Here is a 24233-nt window from a genome sequence, read left to right on the forward strand (position 1 = left end):
TTACTCTGTTATCCAGTCACATCCCTTCTAAGGCTGTCTTCTTATCTGTGAATGGGGGCAACAGCAATTCTTTTGTAGAATTGTGAAAATTAGAGAGTAATGCATGTGGTACAACTAGGAGAAACCAGTGAAAGGTCTGGAGGTTTTACAGGAGCCATTCATTCCATTCATTAATTCATTCATTAATTCATTAGTAGCCTTGGTAATTTAGGTTGAGCAAGTAGTCCCAAGTCTGTTATTTATCTTTCTTCCTCTCCAGTAGGAGGGCAGCTGGGTAAGGTAACTGTGGGTGCCCTGCCCACAAGGCCAGAGCAGGTATAGAGGGAGAGCCTTGCTAGGCACTGGAGGTGCCAAGTACCCCCTAAACCCAGCCCTACCATGTTCAACTGCCAAAGCCCCTGGCACCAAACAGTATTGCTTCAGCTGCTAGTAGTTAATGCTCCTTGACTTGGAAACGTTTTCAGCTCCTGGGAGCAACATGGTAAGGGCTCACTCCTCACTCCCTTTGTCTCCCTACGACTGGGATCCACATGCACCCTACTACCTGCCCAATTTACCATCCTTCAAGGTTTACCAGGCTGTGAGCACAGGGCCAATGTGGGGGTAAGGAGTGTGGGAAGGGCAGGGAACTTTTCTGGGAAGGGACCCGGCAGGGTCTTGGCTGGCAGCTCTGCTAGCTACTTACTACACAGAGACCCCTGGGTGGGAGAGTGAACAGAAAGGTACTCTGCTGGAGCTGCTGCAAAATCTGTCCATGAGGAAGAAACAGCTCAGAGGCACTTGGTGGAAGGGGCCTTCTCCCCGGCCCTTATTCGGGTGCTGGGGCCTAAAGGGGGTCCAGTTCCCCTGCGGAAATCTGGGAACCAGAAAGGGTTGAGGGCTAGACACCCCGCCTTTCCAGTCTCCTGGTGGGGCGAGGCGGGGAGAATGGTACAGCGGCCCCGCCAGGGCCAAGACGGGGAGAGGGGTCGGTCCAGCGGCTCTGCCTCCCTGGGAAGTGGGGCCGGGCCAAGTCCAACGTGGGGAAGGGGCAGGCCTCCTCTCCCAGCGCCCGTGGGGACCCTCCGCCCGTGTCCGGAGGAGGCCGGCGTCCAGCAGATGCACGCGGGGCGGGGGGGGGGGGGGCGGGGGAGAGGCGGGGAGGAGAAAACCCACAACAAAACTTGCGTAGCCGAGCGCACGGCTAGACTTGAATGGAAGGAGCCCGCTCCCGCGGAGCGCAGCGGAGCCGGGGGAGCGCGTTCGGCCGGTGGGGCGCGGCGCGGCGCGGGGACGCCTCAGGTACCGGGCGCGGGCGGCCGGGTGGGCCGAGGGGTCGGGCCGAGCCTGGGCAGCGGACTCGAACTTCCCGCCTGGTGGAGACCGCGCGGGTGGGGCCGCCGCATCTCGCCCTCAGAGCCCTGCACGGAGGGCAGGGCAGGGAGCTCTGTCTCGGGGGTGCGACCCCTCGGCGATCCGGACCAGGCAGGGGCCTTTTCTCCTCTCTGGTCAGAGGCTGGTCCCAGCCCCGGGCCCCTCCCGCTGCGCACATCTGGAAAGAATCTGAGGGCGGATGGGAGGGGGGAGTGGAAAGGACGCGGGCGGGCAGCAGAGAATGTGAGGGGCAGGTGGAACTGAGAGGGGCGTGGACCCCTGTGCCACGGCTAGGGCTCAGCTTCCCTGTGTCTTTCCACGTCACTCATCACAGCTAGTTCACCCTTCGACTTTTTTACAGAGAAACTGAGGCCTAGAGAGGGGCAGAGCTCTGCTTCCCTCCCCCCCTCCCCCGACGCAGGGACAGGTGAGGCGGAGCCCGCGCCTCCACCTTCCGGACCCGCTTGGGGCTCGGCTCCCCAGCCCAGCGCCGCGCACTCGCTGAGCCAGAGCTCTTGGCTGGTGCCCTGGTGTCCGTCCCTCGGTCTTCTCGGCTGGCTCCCTGCTGGGACAGCTGGACTGAGGAGGGGGAACACGAAGGCTGGAAGAGGGGTCGACGCCCTCCCGCCAATGCTGCGAAAACTCCAGGTTCTAGGTCCCTGAACCGCCAGCCGGTCGTGGGGCGGAGACGAGATCGCTGCGTTAGAATACCTGATGTGCGGTCAGGTGGAAGAGGAGGTGGCGGCAGTGAGCCGGGGTGGCCCCTGGTGCTGGGGGTAGGGGCAGCTGCAGCCTGAACGTCAGGAGAGGAGCAGGGACATGCATGGGTACTGCGCCGACAGTCCCGGTCTGGGAGGCACAAAGGGATGCGAGCCTGGCGCTTGGAGTGCATCTCGAGACTATAGGGGCCCACCTGAGCATTAGTCCTTGGACTTCCGCGGTCAAGGAGAGTGAAGCTGTGGGCCACCCGGCTCCAAGGACACCACTGGTGTGAACCAGGAGAGCCCCTGGGTGGTCTTGTCCCCAATCTACTTTAGCCAAGAGTGCAGGTTAAATGTTAGATTTGCATGACTTTTCATGAGAACTTGTGGAAGCATACTTTGTCCCTTTAATCTGCATTTTGGGTAAGAGGTTACTAATGGTGGCACTTTTAGGCCTGGTGGAGTCATACATAAGAGCTCTCTGACCATGACCTGCCTGGAACCCTTGATAGCTCCCTACCACCAACACCTTAGCATAGAGGCTGATGTCCTTGGAGACTTGGACCTTCATCCTGTTTACCCTTCCTTAAGCATGCATCCCTCTTCCTCCATCTCCACACTGTGCCTTATAGCTCATGCCCTCTGCCCTGCCAAGACTGCTTTTTCTTCTTCTTGTCCACCTGGAGAACTACTATGAAGCTTTCAAGCCTAGCTCAGGCTCTGGGCAGGAGTCAGAAGAAGCAAATTCTAGTCCTGGTCTTGCGTTTAACATACTAATCTGTAGATGGAGGTAATCAGACCAGATAGTGATGCAGATCTTTTCCAACTCTGTCGTTCACAAATTCATTTCTTTATTCAGCAAACATTCCCTGAGCACCCACTCCATGTGGGTCATGGGTACTGTGGGAGCCCAGAGGACCTCCCCAACCCAGCCAAGGGGGCAGGAGTGGCTTCCCGGAGCAGGGGTGTTTGAATAAGAGTTTGCTGGGGATGGGCAGCAATGGAGGTCTCTTGTGCCTGAGTTTCCTTGTCTGCAAAATAGGAAGACTAATTCAGTCTTGGGATTTCTACTGGACTCTGAAGTATAGTTGTTTGGGGGCCAGCACAGAGCAGGTGATCAGTGAGTGTTTACTGAATTTGAGTGGAGGAGGAAGGTGGTGCTGAGGGTTGAGGATCTGCCTCCCGATTTAAGCATCTTCCTTCCCATTCCTTCTTCTTCCTGCTTTAATCCCATACTTTAACCCTTCTGAACAATGAGATTTGGTTGGGGGGGGGGCATCAATCCCAGGTACTGCCTTGGTAACTGTAACCCCATGTGTGTATGTCACACTTGCTGAGTGCCAGCATCAGCTGGGCATGTCGTTTCATTTAGTCCTCATGAGGTACTCCCATCTCCTAGACTAGTAAACAGAGACTCAGAGCAGTGACGTGACTCATCCAGGCTCAACACTGGACCCTACTGTACTTCTGTCACTAACGCTCTCCACATGAGGAAGAGCTCCCCGCAGACGCAGACCGAGCTGTCCCTCTCAACCAGTCTTTGCTTTCCCAAAAGTGTGAATTGTTCCTTGCCAGGGGAACTCCTCCCTCCTGGGACTTCCAGAGACAAGGGGTTTGTTCTCTTCTATATTCTTCCACACACAGCTCCCGTATGGAGCTGGGCACATAGAAGGGGCCTTGCAGGCTTACGTTGCTCAACATTCTTAGAATAATAACAACAAAAATTGAGAGTGATAGGTGAGTGGTGTGGCTAACATCACACAGCAAACCAGGTGGTGGAGCTGGAGCTGCCCAGGATCCCAAAGTCCTGAGGGTATTTGTTCTAGCTAGGACAAGGGGGAGTGGCACTTGGGTCCCCACTCTCCACGCCCTGTCTGTTGTCCCTTGAACCCAGCTCCCTCCTCAGCCCTGTAGCCCAGCAGCTTCCTGTCTGCCCAGGGCAGCCTGCACTACTGCACGGACTCTGAAAGCTCCACATTGGTCCTTCCATAAGCCTGCCTATGCCACACTCCTCTTCAACAGCTCTCATCTCCCAAAAGATAAGGGTCACTCCCTAACCTGGCATTCAAGTCCCTCCTTTGCCTAGACTTGTGGCCACTGTCCACTTGCATCACTCCCCTTTTTCAACTTCTACCAGATACTCTATGAACTTTTTAGAGGTCATAACATGGGCTCCCTTGCCCCCGGGCCTTTGCACAAGCTGACCCTTGCTTGTATCAGCCTTTCCCTTTTGCCTGATACTCATCCTTCATGGCTAGATGAGGTGTCACTTCTTCTGGGAAGCTTGCTTGGTCCCAGGCAGGATTAGGTCTCCTCTGGATTCCTATGGACTTTAGCTTTCTTTCATCACACCTCTGATGACACTGGGGGTATAATACTCAATTTACACATATGTTCAATAGAAATATAATGTGAAGGATGAAAGCCATTTTACACAGAATGTCTAGCAGAAATATAGTGTGAGTCACAAATGCAAGCCACATCTGTAATGTAAAATTTTCTAGAAGCCACAGTAAAAGAATAAAATGAAACAGGTAAAATTACTTTTAATAATTTATGTAACTCAATAGATTCAAAATATTATCATGTAATCAAAATAAAAATAAATGAGCTATTTTATGATATCATTCCTATTAATAAGGTATTTTACATTCTTTTTTTGTCCTAAGTCTTTGAAACCCATGGGCACGATGTTTTATACTACAGCACCTCTCAGTTTAGAGTAGCCGTAGTTCAAGAGCTCAGTAGCCACACGTGGCCACCATGTTGGACAGTGCAGGTGGGTGCTTCTTGCGGGCAGGAGCCAACGTGAACGGTCTGTCTAGGTCCTCAGTGCTCAGCTGTGTTTTGTATTAACCACAGCATTGTGGTTAAGACCTGAGCTGGGAGCTCAGCTTTCCCTTTAATAGCTGTGTTACATTGGCCGTTCCTACTGGGCCTCAGGTCCCTTGTCTATAAAGTGGTGATGATAACATTTTCAGTATGGCTCATAATGTTAATATAAATTAAATATTTTTACAGATACAGTTGATAGATCTTTACAGACACAAAATTGAAGGAGGAAAAATAGCTGGTCCAATGAGTGCACAGGGTATGTGGGGAGGATCCTTCCGCTTGGCCTTCTGCCCTGATTGAATTTGGGGCCTGGGCCTGTGCCCACCTCATGCTCCCAGAGTCCCATGCTGCAGTGGGGTCAGACAGACTAATGCTGGTGGCTCCGGGGCTGAGGCTGTTGAGCTTGCTGGGGGATTATAATGTGCTGTAGGAATGATGGCCTGTTTAGGCTGAGGAGTTACTGCCCATTTGGCCAGGGGACAGGGGCAGCAGGGATGTGGTAGGGTGGGCATAGTGCCAGGACTCTGTGTGTGCTGGGCTCTCTGATTGTCTGCCAGGCCAGGGCTGGGGCCTGAGTCTGCTTAGATCTTGAGGACCTACAGGGTCAAGCAAGCCTAGTTGCTGTCCTTCTTTCTCCTCACACCTTTCCAATCTTTTTGGAGAAGGTGGACCTAGGACTGGACCATTAAGCACAGCAGGATCTAGATAAGGTAGGGTAAGAAGTAGGAGGCCCTGGAGCGGGCAGTGGTGTGGTTTGGGATGTGAACAAGGCCCACAGATCAGATATTAGTAGTGGGAACAGCTAACATTTATTGAGCACTTACTGTGTGCAGTATGTTCATCCCACTGACTCTCATGGTTTTCCCATTAGGACAACCCTGTTACCAGCTCAGGGACAGGTGAGGAAGCTGGGATTTTTAGCGGGTGACAACCTTGCCCAGAGTCTCATCGTTGGTAAGAGCCAGGGCCGAGCTGGCAGCCCTGTCTGTCTGCCTTCTTAACCAGACATCAGCATCCTGGTCAAGTTTCCAGTTCACCCCACTCTTCCCGGCCCACCATCTCCTCAGACCCTTCTAATGACTCTGTGGGATGTGGTCCTTGGTCTAATGGGAAGAGGAGAGGCTCAGACTGAGGAGCGGTGCCCCCAGGCCTGGACACGTGCTGGCATCAGCCTTAGCTAAGAGGTGCCAGGTGATACATATGATCTGTAAGATGAGGATGCTGAGGCTCGGTGAGGTCAGGGCTGCTAAATGGTGGATGGGGACTCAAACTGGGGTCTGCGAGACCCCATGGTCAGTGTACACGAGCTACCGCCTGTCACAACTTATCACACCCCAGAGCGGTTTCCTGAGTGAGTCCCTGGAAAGAGAACTCCTGGCACCACTCTGGCCCATGGGCTGCTGGGACAATGGAACCAGCATCTTGCTCAATGGCCTGAAGTCATCTTCTCTGTGTACCCTCCCTGCTGACCCCGGGACCATGCTGGGAGGTGGTCTCCTGCAGGTGGCAGCGGTGGTGTGAACACAGCAGGCCCTGGCGAGGGCAGCTGAGGATCAAACACCAGGAATGAGACTTGGGAGGTTCTGGGGGCAGCAGCGGCTCCATTCACTGATGCCTACTCTGTGCACGGCTCTGGCCTGGGCCTCCACCCAGACTTACAGCCCTGTAGTGGGAGAAAGACACCTTCACGTATTCACAACACTACCCAATTCATGCTAAGCCCTGCAGGAACGGAGAGCCCTGGTGCATCTCAGAGTCTTCCCAGGGAACACAATGCTGGAATTGGTTCTTGGAGAATTTATTGATTGCACAAGAGAGGGGGAGGGCATTCCAGAAGGAATAGGATGTGCGAAGGCCGGGAGGGAGGAACTGGTGAGTAGACCTCTATAACTGGGGCAGGTGGGTGGGGAGGTGGAAGAGAGGAGAAGCCATGTTCTGAAGATCCTAGAATGGTAAGCTGAGGAGCTGGGACACACCCTGCTGGTCTGGCCCACCGTGGCCTGTGGCAGCAGGAGGAGGGACAGGGCCTCCCAGCACTGCCTGTTCGAGAGCTCAGCAAAGCCCAGGCCAAGCCCTGTGGGGCCAGGCCTGGGGAGGGTTGTGGGAGGTTTGGCAGACTTGCCTAAAGACAGGGTTTCACTTCCCCTATCTCTCCGAGGGCAGCCTGATGGGGTGCGTGGGGAGAGGAGGACAGCAGTCATCAGGTCAGCTGTGTGCTGAGGACAGGCAGGGGGGCTCTGCCTGGTGCCAGAGGGCCCCAAGAAGACTTCTGTGGGCCCAGTCCCATGCCTACTGTGCCTCTCAGGGTAAGTCAGCCCTGGTTCCAAGGTGACTCTGACTCAACCCCTCCTGCAGGCACCATGGCCCGGAGCAGGGCGCTCCTGCTCCTGCTGCTGTTGCCGCCACAGCTGCAGCTAGGACTGGTGCTCGCGGTGAGGGCCCCTGTGTTTGGCCGAAATGGCGCCCACAGCCTGAGCCCTGAAGAGAATGAATTTGTGGAGGAGGATCCAGTGCTGGTCCTGAGCCCTGAGGAGCCGGGGCCTGGCCCAGCCACTGTTAACTGCCCCCGAGACTGTGCCTGCTCCCAGGAGGGTGTTGTGGACTGCGGTGGCATCGACCTGCAAGAGTTCCCAGGGGACCTGCCTGAACAAACCAACCACCTGTCCCTGCAGGTGAGGCCGGCACTCTACCAATGGTCACTAGGGGCTGTCCCCACACTCACGGCTCCTGTTCCAGAACCCTCACAGTCATAGCTCCTTCCCTGCCCACAACCCCCAGTGCTCCTGGCTCCCCGCCCCAGGCCTGGGTGCTAGGGCAGGTCCGACATGAGGATCTGGCTCCACTCTGGGGTGTCCCCCCTCTGATAGTTGTCCTGGTCACAGAGCACCCTGTTATAACCTGCTTTGTTTCACTGGGAGGAGTCTGGGCTGAGGTCTGTGAGTCAGGGTCTGTCTGAAAATGGACACAGACCTGCCCAGCAGCTGACCGTCTCTTACCATTACAAGCCAGGAAAACAAGAGCAAAGTGGACCCTGACAGAGTGCTTAGCTCTAGGGGCTCAGGGACAGAGTATTCTCTCCAGCTGAGGTATAGGAAGTGGGACCTGGAGTTCCAGATGGGACTCTGGGAGTGCTGGTGCACCTGATCACGCTTGTGTGGCCCAGTAGCTGTTACATCCTTTTCCAGAGGAGATCATGTTCACTGAAGGAAAGTGACCCGCCCACAGTGACACAGCCCTGAGGGCCTGGGCTGGCAGTGCTGGGAGCCCAAGACCAGGGTAGCCTACAAGGGAGAGAGAAAGGGACAGGTTGACGACAGCACTTATTTTTGGTTCATTTTCTCACTCCTCCATTCATAAAGTATCTCCTGGGTAACTGCTCTCCAACTCTGGTCCAGCGTGGGTTGCTGGGCACAGAGGGAGGACTCGGACATACTCTGCCCTCGAGGCACTCCCAGCTGGTGGGGAAGCAGAGACCTAAAGGAGTAGAGAGGATGACAGATGGAAGTAGAAGGACGAGGTGTGAGGCCTGGAGCAGCTCTGAATCTAGCCCCCAATCCAACCAATGGAAGGCTTCTGGAAGAGATGACACCAAACCCAGATTTTAAAGCATTCCAAGGGGAGTGGGAAGTGCAAATCCCAGAAAAGGAACCAAAAGTGGTTTCTGGCTTGAGTGTGGGGAGAACGATCTGTCACTAGTGGGATATGCAGGGAGCAGGTCTGAAGGGGAGATGACACTGTCCGTGGACCCATGTATGAGCTCCCAGAATATGGGACACACACATGCCTCTACCACCCAGATCCTGGCGTGGCCCAGAGCCAGCACCCAGGGTCTGTGTACCATGGGGGAGAATCCCGACGGAGGTGCCACACAGAGGGACTGGCTCCTGAGCCTGGGGCTGAGGATGGGTTTGAGCCTACCTCTCAGTCTGCCTTCTCACTCTCCCCAACTCCCCAGAACAACCAGCTGGAGAAGATCTACCCCGAGGAGCTCTCCCGGCTGCATCAGCTGGAGACTCTGAACCTTCAGAACAACCGCCTGACTTCCCGAGGTGAGGGATCGCCCATGGCCTGGGGCAGGGTCACCAGGCAGGGGATTGAGTGTCTTCAAGGGAAAAGGCCCCTCCTGCAGACCCTGGGATGTGGAAAAGAGCAGTCTGGGCTGGGCTGGCGATGGGTCCTGGATGTTGCCTAAAAGCCACCCCTGGTGTCCCTGAGACCTGGGAGTTGACTCAGGGAAGAGGCTCCAAAGGCCTTTGTCATAGACTCTTCAGTTCACCTAAGGTCTTTAGAATCAAAGAGTTGTAGAGTCTGCAAATCTTAAAAAGTGATTTTTTTTTTCTGATGATGAAAACAATTTTGATTATAGTAGAAAACTTTAAAATACAGAAAATAAAGAACCCAGTCATAATTCTGTCACTTGGAGTTCATCACTATGGACCTTTTGGTATATTTCTTTCCATTTTTAAAAAGCAGCTTTATTGAAGTAAAGTTTGTATGCCATAAGATTTACCCAATTAAAAGGTATAATTTGATGAGTTTTAGTAATTTATACAGTTGTATAACCATCCTCAGAACCCAGTGTAGTCTTTTCCTTTGTGCTTCTCCACCCCTAGCTGACTCTATAGAACAGGCACCACAGCTATGCCCAGTGCACTGCTCCGCTCAGCAGTTAGCGCAGCGGCATTTCTCTTGTTGCTAAGACTCCGCGGCCGGCATTTGCATGGCAGCAGCAGAGGGTTCCGTAGAGGGACGCTGCACAGTTTATGTAACTGTTCCCTCTCATTAGATAACTGGGTGAGTCCCAGCATCTGGGGTCTGGGAGCCTGGAACTGAGTGTCATGGGCTGACCACAGGACTAGAGAAGGGCTAAGCTGGCTGGGATCTCCCAGGGACAGCTGAGTTCTGACACTAGATGGAGCAAGGGGCAGGCCAGGTGGTGGGGAGGCTCAAAGGTCGACAAGTGCCATGGGGCTGGGTGTGGAGAAGGTCTTTGATCCTCTGGGGCTGCCCCAGGCAAGCACTCCTTCCTCGCAGAGAAAATGTCAGCCTGGGTCCTCTGTCACATGGCTGTCCTTAGGGGGACCCGTACTCACCCAGATGGCCCTGAGCAGGTGAAGGATTAGCCATTCCCTAGTGGGTATTTCCCACCTGCTCGTCTGAGCTTGGGCCTCTGTGAGCAAGGACCTGGGAACACCTGTCGGGACTGGCTGGGAAGAGAGCAGAGCCACACCTGCCTCGGAGAATCCTCCCCAGTTCTGGCGAATGGGGTGGGCTTGGGGACGGAGGGGGTCGGTGCTGGCGTGCTCCCTGTAGCGTCTCCTTCATCCAGGGCTCTGACTGATGCCTGTCCTTTGAAGGGCTCCCGGAGGAGGCATTTGAGCATCTGACCAACCTCAATTACCTGTACCTGGCCAATAACAAGGTGAGGGCCCGCAGCAGGGAGGAAGTGTGCTGCCCACGCCCCCTGGTGTCAGTGGCTGCTTTCAGGGAATTTTCACCAGGGCCTCTTCTGGGCTGTCCACCGGGTCTCCAATGCTGCTCAGACATGGCCCAGACCTCATACCTTCAGCCGAGGCATCAGAGTGGTCAGTTAATGAAGACAGATCAAGGCTTACAAGAGTGTAGGGGGCTGAAAGCTCGTCTTCATGGGGTGCGGGCACTTTCTAGGCTTCGTGGAGGAGATAGCATTTAAAAGGTCATAAAGGGTAATAGGATTTCACGCAGGGGTACTGAGGCAGAGGACACTGCAGTAGAAGGGACAGTATGAGAAAAGGCACAACCACATTCAACCTCAAAATGTGTGGTGTGCCCCCGAGCTCTGTCCGGCCCTTCCCCCTGAGCTCTCGCCCCAATGGCCTGGCTCAGTGGCAGTCTCCAGTCCCCCCACTCCTCCCGCTGGAGACTCAAAGGCCCTTCCACCTCCTGGGCATCTCCCCTAGATGGCTAGTGGAAGTAGGACTGCTTCCCGCCTACAGCCCCGTCCTCTGGCTGTCTTGCCATCTCTGTAAAGGACATCTCCGACCACATGCAGTATGCTGGTCTGTGCAAAGCTGGAGTGCTTCTCTCACCGCGTCCAGCAGCAATGCAAGCCCCCGCCTCCCGTGCCACTCCCGCAGCTGGGCAGTCCTGCCTCCTTGTTTGCTGCCCCTTCTCAGAGCAGCCAGAGTGACCTTTAAAAATCATGCTCTGCTTTCCCCCTACATCTACCATCCCTGCTTACAACCCTCCAGGGGCTTTGCCTTCCCCCCAGAGTGAAAGCCGCACTTCCCCTCCTTCTCTTCACTCATGGCCCCACTCCCTCCCTCTTGCTCTCTCCATTCCCGAACCTGGCCACCCCACCCTCCTGTGCTGGCTTCGCACCCCTCTGCCCTGGATGCTCTCCTCTCAGTGGTACTGTCCTTCCATAAATGTCTGACACCTGTTCCCTGAGCACCCAACCCAGTCTGTCTTCAGCCTGTTTGAATTCCCTGCATAGCAGTGATCATTATCAGATACTTTTATTCCTTGTTTGTGGTCTTCTCCACTAGGATGTAAGCTTGTGTGTGTGTTGGGGCGGAGCAGAGGTACTTCTGTCTTGTTGTCCAGTACATGGCCAGTGAGCTCCTGGAACCGTGCCCGGGCTGAACTGTTGAATAAATGAAGGCTGGACATTGTGGGCCGTGTCTGGGAGAGTGTGAGTGCTCACTGTGACTGGACAGAGAGCCGGTGTTGGGGACCAGTGAGGGAGAGAACAGGATAGGCAGGGCAGGGGACAGGCCTGGTGGGCTTTGAATGCCAAGTTCAGGGCTGTGGGAGCTGTAGAGGTTCTGACTTTGTGTTAGCAGAGGGAGGAGATGGGTATCTATTTTAGAAAGATGACTGTCGCTGCTGGGAGGAGACAAATGAAGGGGCCTAGGTGAGCAGCAGGCAGTGGGACCCAGAGCCGACCTCATCCCTCCATTGGTCTTTCTGCTCCAACTCTTCCCTTTCCAGCTGACCTTGGCACCCCGATTCCTGCCAAACACCCTGATCAGTGTGGACTTCGCTGCCAACTATCTCACCAAGATCTATGGGCTGACCTTTGGCCAGAAGCCAAACTTGAGGTCAGAGGTCAGAGGGGGGCCCTGGGCTCAGGCTGGGGAAGGGGGAGGAGCTGAGCAGAGGCTGCTACCCTGAGTGAGGCAGAAAGGACTCAGATAGACCCTGGAGGAGGACCATGCTTGCCGTGCAAGCATGTTGCCCCATGCTCAGGGCCCATGCTCCAAAAGTAGAGACCTATAGGATGAGGAGGAATCGGTCCAGGAGGCAAGAAGGAGGGTGATGTCAGTGGAATTGTGGGAGCTGGGTGAGGGTGCTTTCCTCCTTCCTCAGCCCCTGGGAGAAAAGCGTCTTCCAACAGGCAGAGCCGGGCCTCGCTGAGAGCTGCTTTGGGAGGAGTGAGCAGGGCAGGTGGTTTGGTGGGGCTGACCACTCCTGGTGCTGCTCCTGAACCTGAATCTATCCCCTCGCTCGATGCTCTCCACCCCCCTGAGGAGCCAGGGTCATGGTGCATGGTTCCATCCCACAGAGAGAAGGCTGAGGCCCAAGAGAGGCACACAGCAAGAATGAACTATATCTTCTATGTATTTCTTTTGTTCCCGGTCTTCTGGTCCTCTAGTATGTTAGTTCTATGAGGGCAGGTCTTGTTGGTTGTTTCCACTGGTACATCTTCAGAGTCTAGAATATTCCTGGCATGTAGGGGCATTCACTGTATACTTGTTGAATGAATGAGGCATCACCTCTTCTGAGCCAGGCCCTGTGCTGGGCATCAGGGACAAAGGTGTCAGGGACACTTCCATCTTTAGAAGGCCCCATGGAACTCAGAGCCATCTGTGAGGGATTGACAGGCAGGGGCTCCAAGGCTGTGACAGTTGGAGAACCATGGAGAACCTTGAAGGGTATGGAGCAGCATGGTCTGAGGGTCAGGAAATCCTATTTCTGCCTCTAACGTGTGGGGTAAGCTTTGGTGGGTCCTTGGTCCCCTCAGCTGTATAGGGAGACTACATTAGGTAGAGTCTGAGGTTCCTCAGATGGGAAGAGGGTGCCCTAGGCCCCAGGCTCAACCTGAGCATGGTTGGGAGGCTCACCAGGTGAGCAGGCACTGGGAGCCAGGAAGGGACCCAGCAGGGTGAGGACCTGCACCTCGCCCCCCAGGTCTGTGTACCTGCACAACAACAAGCTGGCGGATGCCGGGCTGCCGGACAACATGTTCAACGGCTCCAGCAATGTCGAGATCCTTATTCTGTCCAGCAACTTTCTGCGCCACGTGCCCAAACACCTGCCGCCCGCCCTCTACAAGCTGCACCTTAAGGTAGGAGGGAGAGGGCTGGTGGGGCACCCCCACAGCAAGGACACACAGCAGGGGAAGAGCCCAGGCCCACATAGTCACAATGGCAAGGCTTAGCCACATGCCAGAGTCTTGGGGACATGTCAGAGGGCACGGCATCCACTACAGAGCAGCAGGCGGAAGCCTGGGCACCTGGCTGTCAGCCTCACATTCAGAGTGCTCCAGGCCCAGGCCTGCTCCTCATGGCTCATGGCTCCTTCACACCCCTCTCCATAGCCCCCTCCAGGGCTCTGCCCTTACCCCTTGGCTGTCTCTCATGCTCCCCTTCCCACTGCCCCCCCTCCCCCAGAGCAACAAGCTGGAGAAGATCCCACCAGGTGCCTTCAGTGAACTGACTAACCTGCGGGAACTGTACCTGCAGAACAACTACCTGACAGATGAGGGCCTGGACAACGAGACCTTCTGGTAAGCCCCTGCCTGGGCCCTCAGGAGGGCCAGGCACCTGGGAGACTCCTCCCAGGGCCCACTCGGCCGGGCCTGCACACACATCTCTCACCCACGTGCTCTGGCCAGCTTCCCTGGAGAAGGAACTTTGAGGCCTGTGCCTCTGCTGGCATTTCTGTCCCCAAGAACAAGTGATATATATGGGTAAGGCCCGCCAAAACTCCAGTGAGGCAGGGAAGTGGTTGCAGAGGCTGGCTTCTTGGTACAAAATAGAAACTCATACATTCTTGTTGAAGACAAATATATTTGCATTTTTTTAGGGCACAGAGTAGCCAAAAAAGGTCTTAAACAATTGGTCTTCAAGTAAACCCCCATGACCTGACCAGGCTGTGGCGCAGTGGATACAGCGTTGGACTGGGATGTGGAGGACCCAGGTTCAAGAACCCAAAGTCACCAGCTTCAGCGCGGGCTCATCTGGTTTGAGCAAGGCTCACCAGCTTGAGCCCAAGGTTGCTGGCTTGAGCAAGGGGTCACTCAGTCCGCTGTAGCCCCCCAGTCAAGGCACATATGAGAAAGCAATCAATGAACAACTAAGGTGCCGCAACAAAGAATCGATGCTTCTCATCTCTCCCTTCCTGTCTATCCCCATCTCTGGATCTCTCTGTCTCTGTCACAAAAAAAGCCCCACAAAACAAACAAAAAACCCTATGTGTCAGAAACCATGCTAGAGCCTTTCTACACCAATGTCATTGACTAACCCAATGAGAGGCTTGGAGAGGATTGAGGTCCCCCAGCAAGTGGCAGAGCTGGGATGAATTAGAGGCAGTTTCCCTGCCTCCTCCCTTGGGAAAATGGTGGAAACAAGAGAGTGGGCTCCTGCTATGTGGCTCCTGCCAATTTTCCTAATTACCCCCTCCCCAGGAAGCTCTCCAGCCTGGAGTACTTGGATCTGTCCAGCAACAACCTGTCGAGGGTCCCCACAGGGCTGCCACGCAGCCTGGTGCTGCTGCATCTGGAGAAAAACGCCATCCGGAGTGTGGACGCGGACGTGCTGACCCCCATCCGCAGCCTTGAGTACCTGCTGCTGCACAGCAACCAGCTGCGCGCGCACGGCATCCACCCGCGGGCCTTCCAGGGCCTCAAGCGGCTGCACACCGTGCACCTGTACAACAATGCGCTGGAGCGCGTGCCCAGCGGCCTGCCCCGCCGTGTGCGCACCCTAATGATCCTGCACAACCAGATCACGGGCATCGGCCGCGACGACTTTGCCACCACCTACTTCCTGGAGGAGCTGAACCTCAGCTACAACCGCATCACCAGCCCGCAGGTGCACCGCGACGCCTTCCGCAAGCTGCGCCTGCTGCGCTCACTGGACCTATCTGGCAACCGGCTGCACACACTGCCACCTGGGCTGCCCCGCAACGTGCACGTGTTGAAGGTCAAGCGCAATGAGCTGGCCGCCCTGGCACGCGGGGCGCTGGCCGGCATGGCTCAGCTGCGTGAGCTCTACCTCACCGGCAACCGACTGCGCAGCCGGGCCCTGGGCCCCCGCGCCTGGGCTGATCTCGCTCATCTGCAGGTAAAGGAGAGGACGGAGGCTGAACCATGAGGGAGATACCTACTGGGGAGGTCAGACCTTAGGGTAAGGGGGCTGGGCCATGCAGAGGGTATGGCTGGCGTGCCGGTACTGAGTGAAGGGCAGAGTACAGCTGGTATGGCCTGGCAGAACTCACTACTTGCAGGTACAGGCTTGAGAAGGGCTGTGGGGTGAGGTTGTGGCTACAGCTCATGGTTCAAGAGGACTGGGGCAGGGGCAGTTGAGGTGGCAGGGGAGTCAAACTCATCCACCCACAGGCACAGGAATATGTGCCTAGAGAAGGCTGGGCTTGGGGAAGGGGGGCAGCAAGACCTGTGAGGTGGTCTGTAGAGGGCTAGGGGAGTCTGCTTGAGGTGTTCTGGGCGGTGGATATGGCTGCTGTGGCCATGGTCAGAGTCAGGCAGAATGTCTGGCTATAGAATTGAGCTTCTTATAATGAAACCTTCTAATGCAATGAAGGGTGGAAGGGGAACTTCATTTGAGAAACCTGGGAGGCAGGACCAAGGTGCTGCCAGGCCCACCAAGGAGTTTGGGGGCTTGTGCCATGCTGTCTTCTGTGCCCCAGATGTCCTCAGGGCTTCTTCCTCTGTCTTTCTTAAGGATCTGCTTAAATGTCACCTCCTTGAGAGGTCTTCCCTAACCGCCTACCACCTTCCTCCCCTTTGTTTTTCTTCATAATCCTCATCTCTCTCTGGCATTAGGTCAGCTATTTGCTTGTTTGTTGCCTACTCTTTCCTCTAGAATAAGGGCAGGCATTTTTTATTTTTATTTTTTAATTTTTTTGTATTTTTCTGGAGTTAGAAGCTGGGATACAATCAGACAGACTCCCACATGTATCTACCTGGCATGCCCACCAGGGTGCAATGCTCTGTCCATCTGGGGCATTGCTTCATTGCTGCTGGAGTCATTCTAGTGCCTGAGGCGGAGGCCATGGAGCTGTCCTCAGTGCCCAGGCCAACTTTGCTCCAATGGATCCTTGGCTGCAGGAGGGGAAGAGAGAGATAGAGAGGAAGGAGAGGGGGAAGGGTGGAGAAGCAGATGGGCACTTCTCCTGTGTGCCCTGGCTGGGAATCGAACCCTGGACTTCCACACACCAGGCTGACACTCTACTGCTGAGCCAACCAGCCAGGGCAGGGCAGGCATTTTAATCTGTTTTGTTCACTGCTGGACCCAGAGCTCTGGCCTGGTAGGCTCATAGTCAGAGGCAGATTTCATGGCGGGCATACCGGGTGTGCGCCCTGGGCCCTGACTTCTGAAGGGTCCCGCAAAACCCGAACTTTACACTTTTTTTCTAATGACAAGGGGCTCAATATTTTCTTCTGCAGGGCCCAGGGCTTCAACTGACCTTAATCTGCCTCTGCTCATAGTCCATGCTTGTTGGGGGAGCTGTCAGGATAGGGATGTCTGAGTGGGGGGCAAGGAGGTGAGGCAGAGCCCTGCAAATGGAGCAGGCTGGGAATTAATTCTGCTGGAGCAGCATTAGCCAGGTATCTCCTCACCCAGACTGCCATGCTGATTACCAGCCACCAGGATCCAGCTATCTGTGCCAATCAATTCCTCTTAGGAACCCTGATCTTAAGGATCCCAAACCCCGTTGCCTCCTCCTTCACACCTGCTCCTCCTGCTGCATTTTCTAACTCACTGAAGGAGGCCACATCCTCCCTGGTGCCCCTGGCGGAACCTGGAAGCTGCCCTTGACATCCCCTGTTCACACTGTCTGCCTGCAATGCCCCTGTTACTGTCCTCTGCCAGTTCTGCCATCACTTCTCAGTCTGTCCACTTCTCTCCATCCGGCTGCCCACATCCCTAGCCAATTTGCTCTCATTTTTTGCCTATATTCAACCTTCCTAGGAACTTTCTACTCCTGTATTCCATATGTAATCAGGGTATCTTGGTTAACGTAAGGTCAGCTAACACTCCTGCCCAGAACCCTTCTGTGGGTCCCCACTGCCCTTAGAAACTAGATCAGAATCCTTGCCATGGCCTCCAAGGCCTGCTCTGCCCCTGTTCTCAGCTGAGTAGCTTCTCTTCCCAGGTGCACTGGGCTTGGCTCGTACAGGGGAAGAGAGCTCTCTTGGCTCTGCTGAGAGCACCATTTCCGCCCTGCTGACACCTACTCACTCATTCATTCCACAAGCTGGTTTCGAGCCCCCACCATGTGCAGACACAGTTCCAGAGCTGAGGATCCAGCAGGGAATAACACAGATGGAGGGTCACTACCCTCCTGGAGTTCTTGATATACCTAGGGCACAGATTTCACTTCCTCAGGAAGCCACCAATGATGGGCAGGTTAAATACCTCGCTGGGCCTGGATGAATTCAGTCAGGGATGGAGTGTCTGTTGAGAGGATTCTTCCCCTCACTGTTGGATCTTCCTACAAGCAGCAGCTGTTCCCACTACCTCAGGACACCTACCTATGCTAGCTGTTGTCAGTGCCCCCAACCCGAGGCTGAGTCAGCCTCCTCCCCCAGTCCCCCTTATCATGGCCCCCTTCTCCTGCTGTCATTGTAAGAGTTTGCATCCTCCCTACCAGTCTAGCTTCCTGAGGCTGGAGGCACTGTCTCGGTAGATTCCATGTCCCCAGCACCCGTGGGCACAGAGGATATATATGGAATGAATGAGAAAGTGCTGGAGCTGTGTGAAGGGAACAGTGGGGAGCAGGGAGCCCTGTGCATAGTGGAAGTGTCAGGGAGGCTCCCTATGGTGCATGAAGCTCGTGCTCCTCTTGAATGTTGACTCTTTTCTTTTTTCCTGGGTTCCTGCTTTCTGGACTATAGGCATGTGGTGACCATGAGACTGACCAGCCTAAAGTCATTGTCAGCCTTGCATTCTCGCTCCTGATCCCTGCCCATATGGCCCCCAAGGTCCCCAGTGAGTGAGCAGCCCCACCCATGTGGCCCCCAACGCCACCGTTCTCTGAGATTCAAGACTGGAGGATTCCTGGCCCCTGCCTTCTGGGGCCTTCAGTTTGATGAGGGTGTCTTGTGTTAATGTGGAAGGACTGTGACGTCCTGGCTCTGAATCCATGTGGGAAGGCAGAAGGAGCTGCATAGAACAAGGGTTTGGAGTCAGGTGCACTAGATTCTGCCTTGAATAGGCTATTTGGCTTTGGACAGATCTCTTAACCGCTTTGAGCCTCTGTTTCCCCATCTGGAAAATGTTAATAGTTATAGATCCCACCTCATAAGGTTATGGTGAGATTTGGGTATGCTGTGGGGGATTATTGGGGGGCCTTTGCAAGTTGTTAAGTGCTTTTACTTCTCTGGTCACCCTGCAGCTGCTGGACATCGCTGGGAACCAGTTGACGGAGATCCCTGGGGGGCTTCCTGAGTCGCTGGAGTATCTGTACCTGCAGAACAACAAGATTAGCACCGTGCCCGCCAATGCCTTTGACTCAACACCCAACCTCAAGGGAATCTTTCTCAGGTAGGAGGTCCCCTGGGGCCCACCCTGGCTCTAGCAGGATAGCCAAGGCACATGGCACAGCCTGCAGGTAGAGGTCACTGCTCAGAGCCAAGTGGTGCACATGGGCATTATTGATGTTCCTGTGGCAAGAAAGGATCCCAGAGAGCATCTTCCCAATCTAAAGCTGGAAAAACCGAGGTCCAGAGAACATAGGTGATGCTGCATCCACAGCGGGCCAGGCTGTGCCTGGGCCTTAGACCCAGGACAGCGGGTGTTCAGGTTCTCACTGCACTCTGGGGGTTCAGCATGATACTGGGGACCCAGCTCCCCAAGGATATGAGGAGTTTTTGTACAGCAGAGCCAGGACGGTTCTTCCCAACACCCCCACCTTTGACCCCCTCCAATCAGAGAGAAGGAGACATATTAGACAGTGGCATTCCCAGGGGCTTTGTGGCTCAGATGAGTGACATTGGGGTGGAGTGTGACTACTGCGTTGGCTCCTACAGGAGACTGCGGCAGGGGGAGATCAGAGCCCAGCCTCTTGCCTTCCCACAGCCTGTGTGTCCCTGGCCCAGCATGGCTCTGGCTTTGCCTGTGTGCCACTCACACCAGGCACTGGGTGACCCAGGCTGGCAGCCCAGGAGTCTCAGGCCTCAGGGTTAATTCCAGAGGGCAGGAGAGAGGAGCTTCCCATGTCTGCCACTCCCAAATCGTAGTGAGACCTTATCCACAAGCCTTCCCCTCACTTTGTGGATGAGTGGCCTGGGGTCAGCCCTTGTCCCTCCAAGCTGTAGCCACACTGGACAGCTTGGACTCCCCTTGATACACAGTGCATCCCAGTCCCCAGCCTTTTGTGTTTGCTTTGCCATCTTCCTAAAGGGTCAGCTCCCTGCCCTTTACCTTCTGAGGTGGGGGTAAGTGTGGGGACTCCGCAGGTGGGGCTCCTAGCACTGACCCCACGTGGGTGGCCGGACAGGTTTAACAAGCTGGCCGTGGGCTCTGTGGTGGAAAGCGCCTTCCGGAGGCTGAAGCACCTGCAGGTCCTGGACATAGAAGGCAACTTTGAGTTTGGTGACGTTTCCAAGGACCGGGGCCAGTTGGAGGAGGAAGAGGAAGAAGATGAGGAGGATGAAGAGGACGAGGAAGAAGAGGAAAGGCGATAGTGACTAGATGGAACAGATCTGACATAGGTGGGTGGACTGTGTGGGGGTACACTCACCTCTCCTTGCCAGTTTCCCGCCCCTAACCCAATCTAGGGTCTTTGTGTCCATTCTCCACCCTCTGCCCCCTGCTTCAGCATTCATTTTGTAAACCTATAAGAGCATTTGGTGTGCGCCAGGCCCTGGGTGGAGGCTGGATACAATAGCAAGCCCATGGGAGGCTGGCTTGTGCCGGGGGATTCTCTGCAGGGTGATGGGTGCCCTGATGGGTCACAGGGCCTGGGGCAGTGGAAGCAGGGAGTGGATGTGGGGGCACAGGCAGAGGCCACTGCTGTAACCCAAGCCAGAGATACGGGGCAGGAGGTGAGGATGCAGACAAGCGGATGGGCCTGAAAGGGATCAGGGGAGGCGGACTGGAGTAGTCCTTCTGACACGGGGTGAGGGAGAGACAAGGCGCAGGTTCGAGCTTGGAATTCAGGGTGAATGAGAGGAAAAACAGGTTTGTTTAGGGGAATTCTGAATTTGGGGGGCCCCAAAGGCACTAGGGAAGGTGCCCAGGGACCGGTTGGATATATAGGTCTGGGGTTCAGCAGTGAGGTCTGGGATGGAGGTGGGGCTGCAGGCATCCTGGCCTGAAGCAGTCACGGAGGCTGCGGGAGGCTGCAGGAGCTCGCCCAGGGGGGGTGAGGACGGCCAGGGGAGGGGGACCTGCAGAGGGGCCGGAAGAAGCAGCTAGGGAAGGAGGTAGGAAAGCTACAGACAGCCCAGACAGAGGGTGTTTACACATACATGTAACACAAGCACCCAGATGTGTACACAGTGCACCGACACACGTACTCATGCTCACACACACATTTCTAAACATGCATACTCACCCACAAAGCACACATTTGTGGGACACACACGGCACATATGTATACACATTTATAGAAGTATAACATGTGCACACATGTATCCCCATGCACACTGGCCCTTATGTGCATGCATGTGTACACATATTTATATACATGCATGCTACATTTACATACATGTTATGCATATGTGCGCAGTGGGGAGAATCAGCTGTACCAGTGCTGCTGAGGCTGGTGGAGCCAAGCACCGCCAAGGGTCCACTGCGTTTATCCACAAGACGGTTACCCATGACCTTGTGGGGAGCACCCTCAGGGCAATGGGGATGGAAAGGAGTGGATCCAGGGAGTGTAGACAACTCTGTCAAGAAGTGTGGCTGTGACGAGATGCGAGAGGGTGGTAGTGGGAAGGTGTGAGAGTCAGGCAGGGCCCAGTTCATGTTGGGTGTTTTTAAGGAATGGAGCTGATCTGAATGCTGATGGCACGGCCCGTATGGAGTGAGGAGTTGAAGATATAAGAGCAGAGAGCAGGGTGGCGTGGTGATCCCTGTGGAAACAGTAGGAGGGACTGGCTCTGGTAGGAGGGTCAGTGCCTCTTCCACTGTGGCAGGAGGGACAGAAGACTGAGTAGCTGCAGTCATAAATTAGTGACTTGGTGGCTGGACATAAAGTCACATCAGCCGGATGCCTTCAGTGCTGTGGTTTCTCTGTGCAGCTGGAGGTGCTCAGCAGAAGGGGGAGGGGTGGGGAGGTGGGGGGGTGAAGATGGATAATTGGATCCATCCATGGCTGGGTTTTTGGCCTGGTGCATGAGACAGGAGGGCAAGGAACAAGGAAATTGAGTGTATTGGCAAGAGACTGTTGGCAGTGGTGGATCCGGGGGTTAGGCTGGGAGGGGAAGGAGGCGCAGACAGAAGGGATTGGTAGGTGGGGCTGCTGGAGAGGGACGTTGGAGAGCGGCATGGTGATGTGGGCGAGCAGCCAGGTAGGCAGATTTGGTAAGAGGGATATCAGGGTGAGCCAAGCTGGGGGTCACAGGGTCAGGGGGCAGTGGTGGGAGGCCACTGGGGTGTGTTAGGAAGTTGAGTTGAAGTAGGGCGGGGTGAGCCTGAGAGGTGTGAGGACCCTGTGGGTGGGTGACAGAGTGGGGAGAGGAGCGCCTCAGGGCAGCTGTGTGAGTGCGGAGGGCAGGCCCAGGGGCAGCGCTCAGGAATCATTACCCTTTACAGCAGGGTCCAGGGCTGTGAGGGCGAGCCACCTCTCTCCATGGAGGCAGGGGTCAGCAACAGGGCATGACTGGCCATTCAGTGAGGATGCCAGGGACCTCACAAGGGGGGCTGTGGAGTCCTGGGATGGGAGTCCAAGGGGATGTCCTTCTGGAGGACATTGGCCATGGTCAGGTCAGTTGAGTGGAGCCCTAGGTGAGGCCCCAAGAGTGTCCAGTGGGACCCAAAGTCCCTCTAGCCCACACACCAAGCCTGGCCACGGCAACAGGATCACCTCCCAGCAGGTGCCCACAGGCTCTGGGCTCCTGGGGGCAACGCCCCTCCTGCCTGCAGTAACCTGGTCCTCCCACACCATCAAGTGGGATCTGCAGCTCTGATCCACCTCCACCGGCACGTTGTGGATGGTGGGTCTGCTCTGGCCTCCCTGACTCTTCCACATGTTCTGCAGGATGATGGACATCTGGACTCCTTTCTGCAGCACGTGTCTGCGCCTTGTGAGGCCCAGCTCTGCCACTCCAGACCCAGCACTGCGCCCCCTCCCCAACACAAGCTGAGCACCGTCTTCCTATCCCCACCACTTTCTGTAGTTCGGTCCACAGCCAGACACACAGGTGCCATGAGACACAGCCACCTGCACATCGCCTTCCAGAGGCTCCCCCTCTGCCCCACACCCACCACCGCCATCACTCCCTCGGAACCATGCAGACCCCGGGAAGGCTCTGACCCCACCCTGGCATGCATGGGCTCCCACTTCTCCCACTTTGTCCTCCACGCACGCACACACACACACACACACACACACACACACACACACACACACACACGAGTCATGTGCAAACAGCCCTCTTTGGCCTGTGCCACCAAGAACTCTTGCCCCAGCCAGAAGTGGCCAAAATGGCTTGCTGTCTGCCTATTCATCTGTCCGTCCATCCTCTGGAGAAGACACAGAGTTATCTCCGAACTCTCTGCGGCCAGGTGCCTGCTGCCCTCTGGGACTCACAAAAGCTGGCTTTTGTTCCTTTTCCTTTCCTGTGGGGACAGGAACCTCAGGACTGCTGCCCTGGGCCCACCTGCCCTGTATCCCCGCTGCTGGGGGAGTCACTCCCTGCCATGTCCTGGCTGGCTACAGGCACGTCTCGAATGGGCAAGGTCAGAGGGAAATTCTCCTGGGAGGACTTCCAGGGGCCTTGGGCAGGGGTGAGATGGAGGGTGTGGGGCTGATCAGGAGGAAGGGCCCGGCCCCAATGATGAGACCCCATTTTTTTCTTTGGGCCTGCAGGGAGTTCTGGGTGCCTTTTTTATTTGTTTTCTTTTTCTTTTTTTTAAAGAAAAGAATGATAAAAACTTCAAAGCTGATTTTTCTTATTATAGAAAAACTAATATAAAAGCATTAGCCCTGTCTGGCAGCCCGTGGCCGTGTCTGTGTGCGCTTCCTGCCACGTGCTGAGCTGGCACAAGCATCTCAGCACCTGTTGAGACCAGCAGGGTTCAGTGCAAAGTTCAGTTTTGGGGGTCTGTGAAGCAGCACCACAGGCAGAGGTTGAGGGACACAGGGTGTAGTCACAGGTAAGGAGGCCTGAGGCATGTGCTGTCAATCAACAGCATGGTAGGTAGGCGTCAGCAGGCTGGGTAGGACCACACGCTGGGCTTCTGAGCACACTGTGTACTCCCAGAGGCTGCACATCCAAGCGAAGGACCTGCCGGCTTTGGGATGCTCAGGGCTCAGCCGGAGGGCCGCTTGAGCACTGAGCGGGCATTAACGATGGGGTCTGTTCCATAGAAAATGATTGACGTGGAAAGGGGACAGGAGGCAGGCCTGGGAGCTGGCGCAGAGTCTTGGGAAGAGCTGCAGAAATGCCCGATGTACCCATCACTCCCAACAGAGTCAGATCTGGGAGAGAGGTGTGGTGGGGACAGCACCTTGCTCAGAGCAAAGAAGAGCCTCTGACAGGCAGAGCTGCCCCTGGGTGAGATGCCCAAGAAGTAGTTACCCCGCTACTGGAGGTGTGTAAACACGTTTCTGCTGAGCCCAATCAAGGGCAGATGCTTGCCTTGTGGTGGGGCAGGCTCATAGGGCCTTCCAGATGTGACACAGAGAAGGGGCAAAGAAACCCTCATGGGATGATGAGAGTGACAGTAGCTTGACATTTTACCTCCTCCAGCTGCTTAGGCTGCAGCCCCAGCCCCACAGTGGGAGGAGGACTCCTGGGATTGGAGACAGGACTCCTCAGACCATGGCTCTGGGAGCAGGAGGAGAAGCAGTTCAGGAACTGGTGACTGGGAGGCAGGTGCCCTCCCGATTCTCTGAGTGACCTTGGGAGGCCTGTTCCCTGCCCCAGCTTCAATGTCTTTATGGCTC

General features: G+C 55.5%; 1 protein-coding gene across 1 annotated transcript; it reads left to right on the forward strand.

Annotated features, from left to right (window-relative positions):
* The first annotated feature begins 1146 nt into the window (after window positions 1-1146).
* Window positions 1147-23267, forward strand: PODN (podocan). Its single transcript, XM_066376298.1, has 11 exons — window positions 1147-1281; window positions 7245-7561; window positions 8845-8938; window positions 10247-10311; window positions 11862-11971; window positions 13062-13218; window positions 13544-13659; window positions 14560-15217; window positions 18513-18661; window positions 19617-19830; window positions 22323-23267. Exons 1-10 carry the CDS (start codon window positions 1194-1196, stop codon window positions 19801-19803), a joined length of 1941 nt encoding a protein of 646 aa, XP_066232395.1. The 5' UTR covers window positions 1147-1193; the 3' UTR covers window positions 19804-19830; window positions 22323-23267.
* Window positions 23268-24233: the final 966 nt, after the last annotated feature.

Source organism: Saccopteryx leptura, chromosome 3, assembly GCF_036850995.1.
Source record: "Saccopteryx leptura isolate mSacLep1 chromosome 3, mSacLep1_pri_phased_curated, whole genome shotgun sequence".
Taxonomy (NCBI): Eukaryota; Metazoa; Chordata; class Mammalia; order Chiroptera; family Emballonuridae; genus Saccopteryx; species Saccopteryx leptura.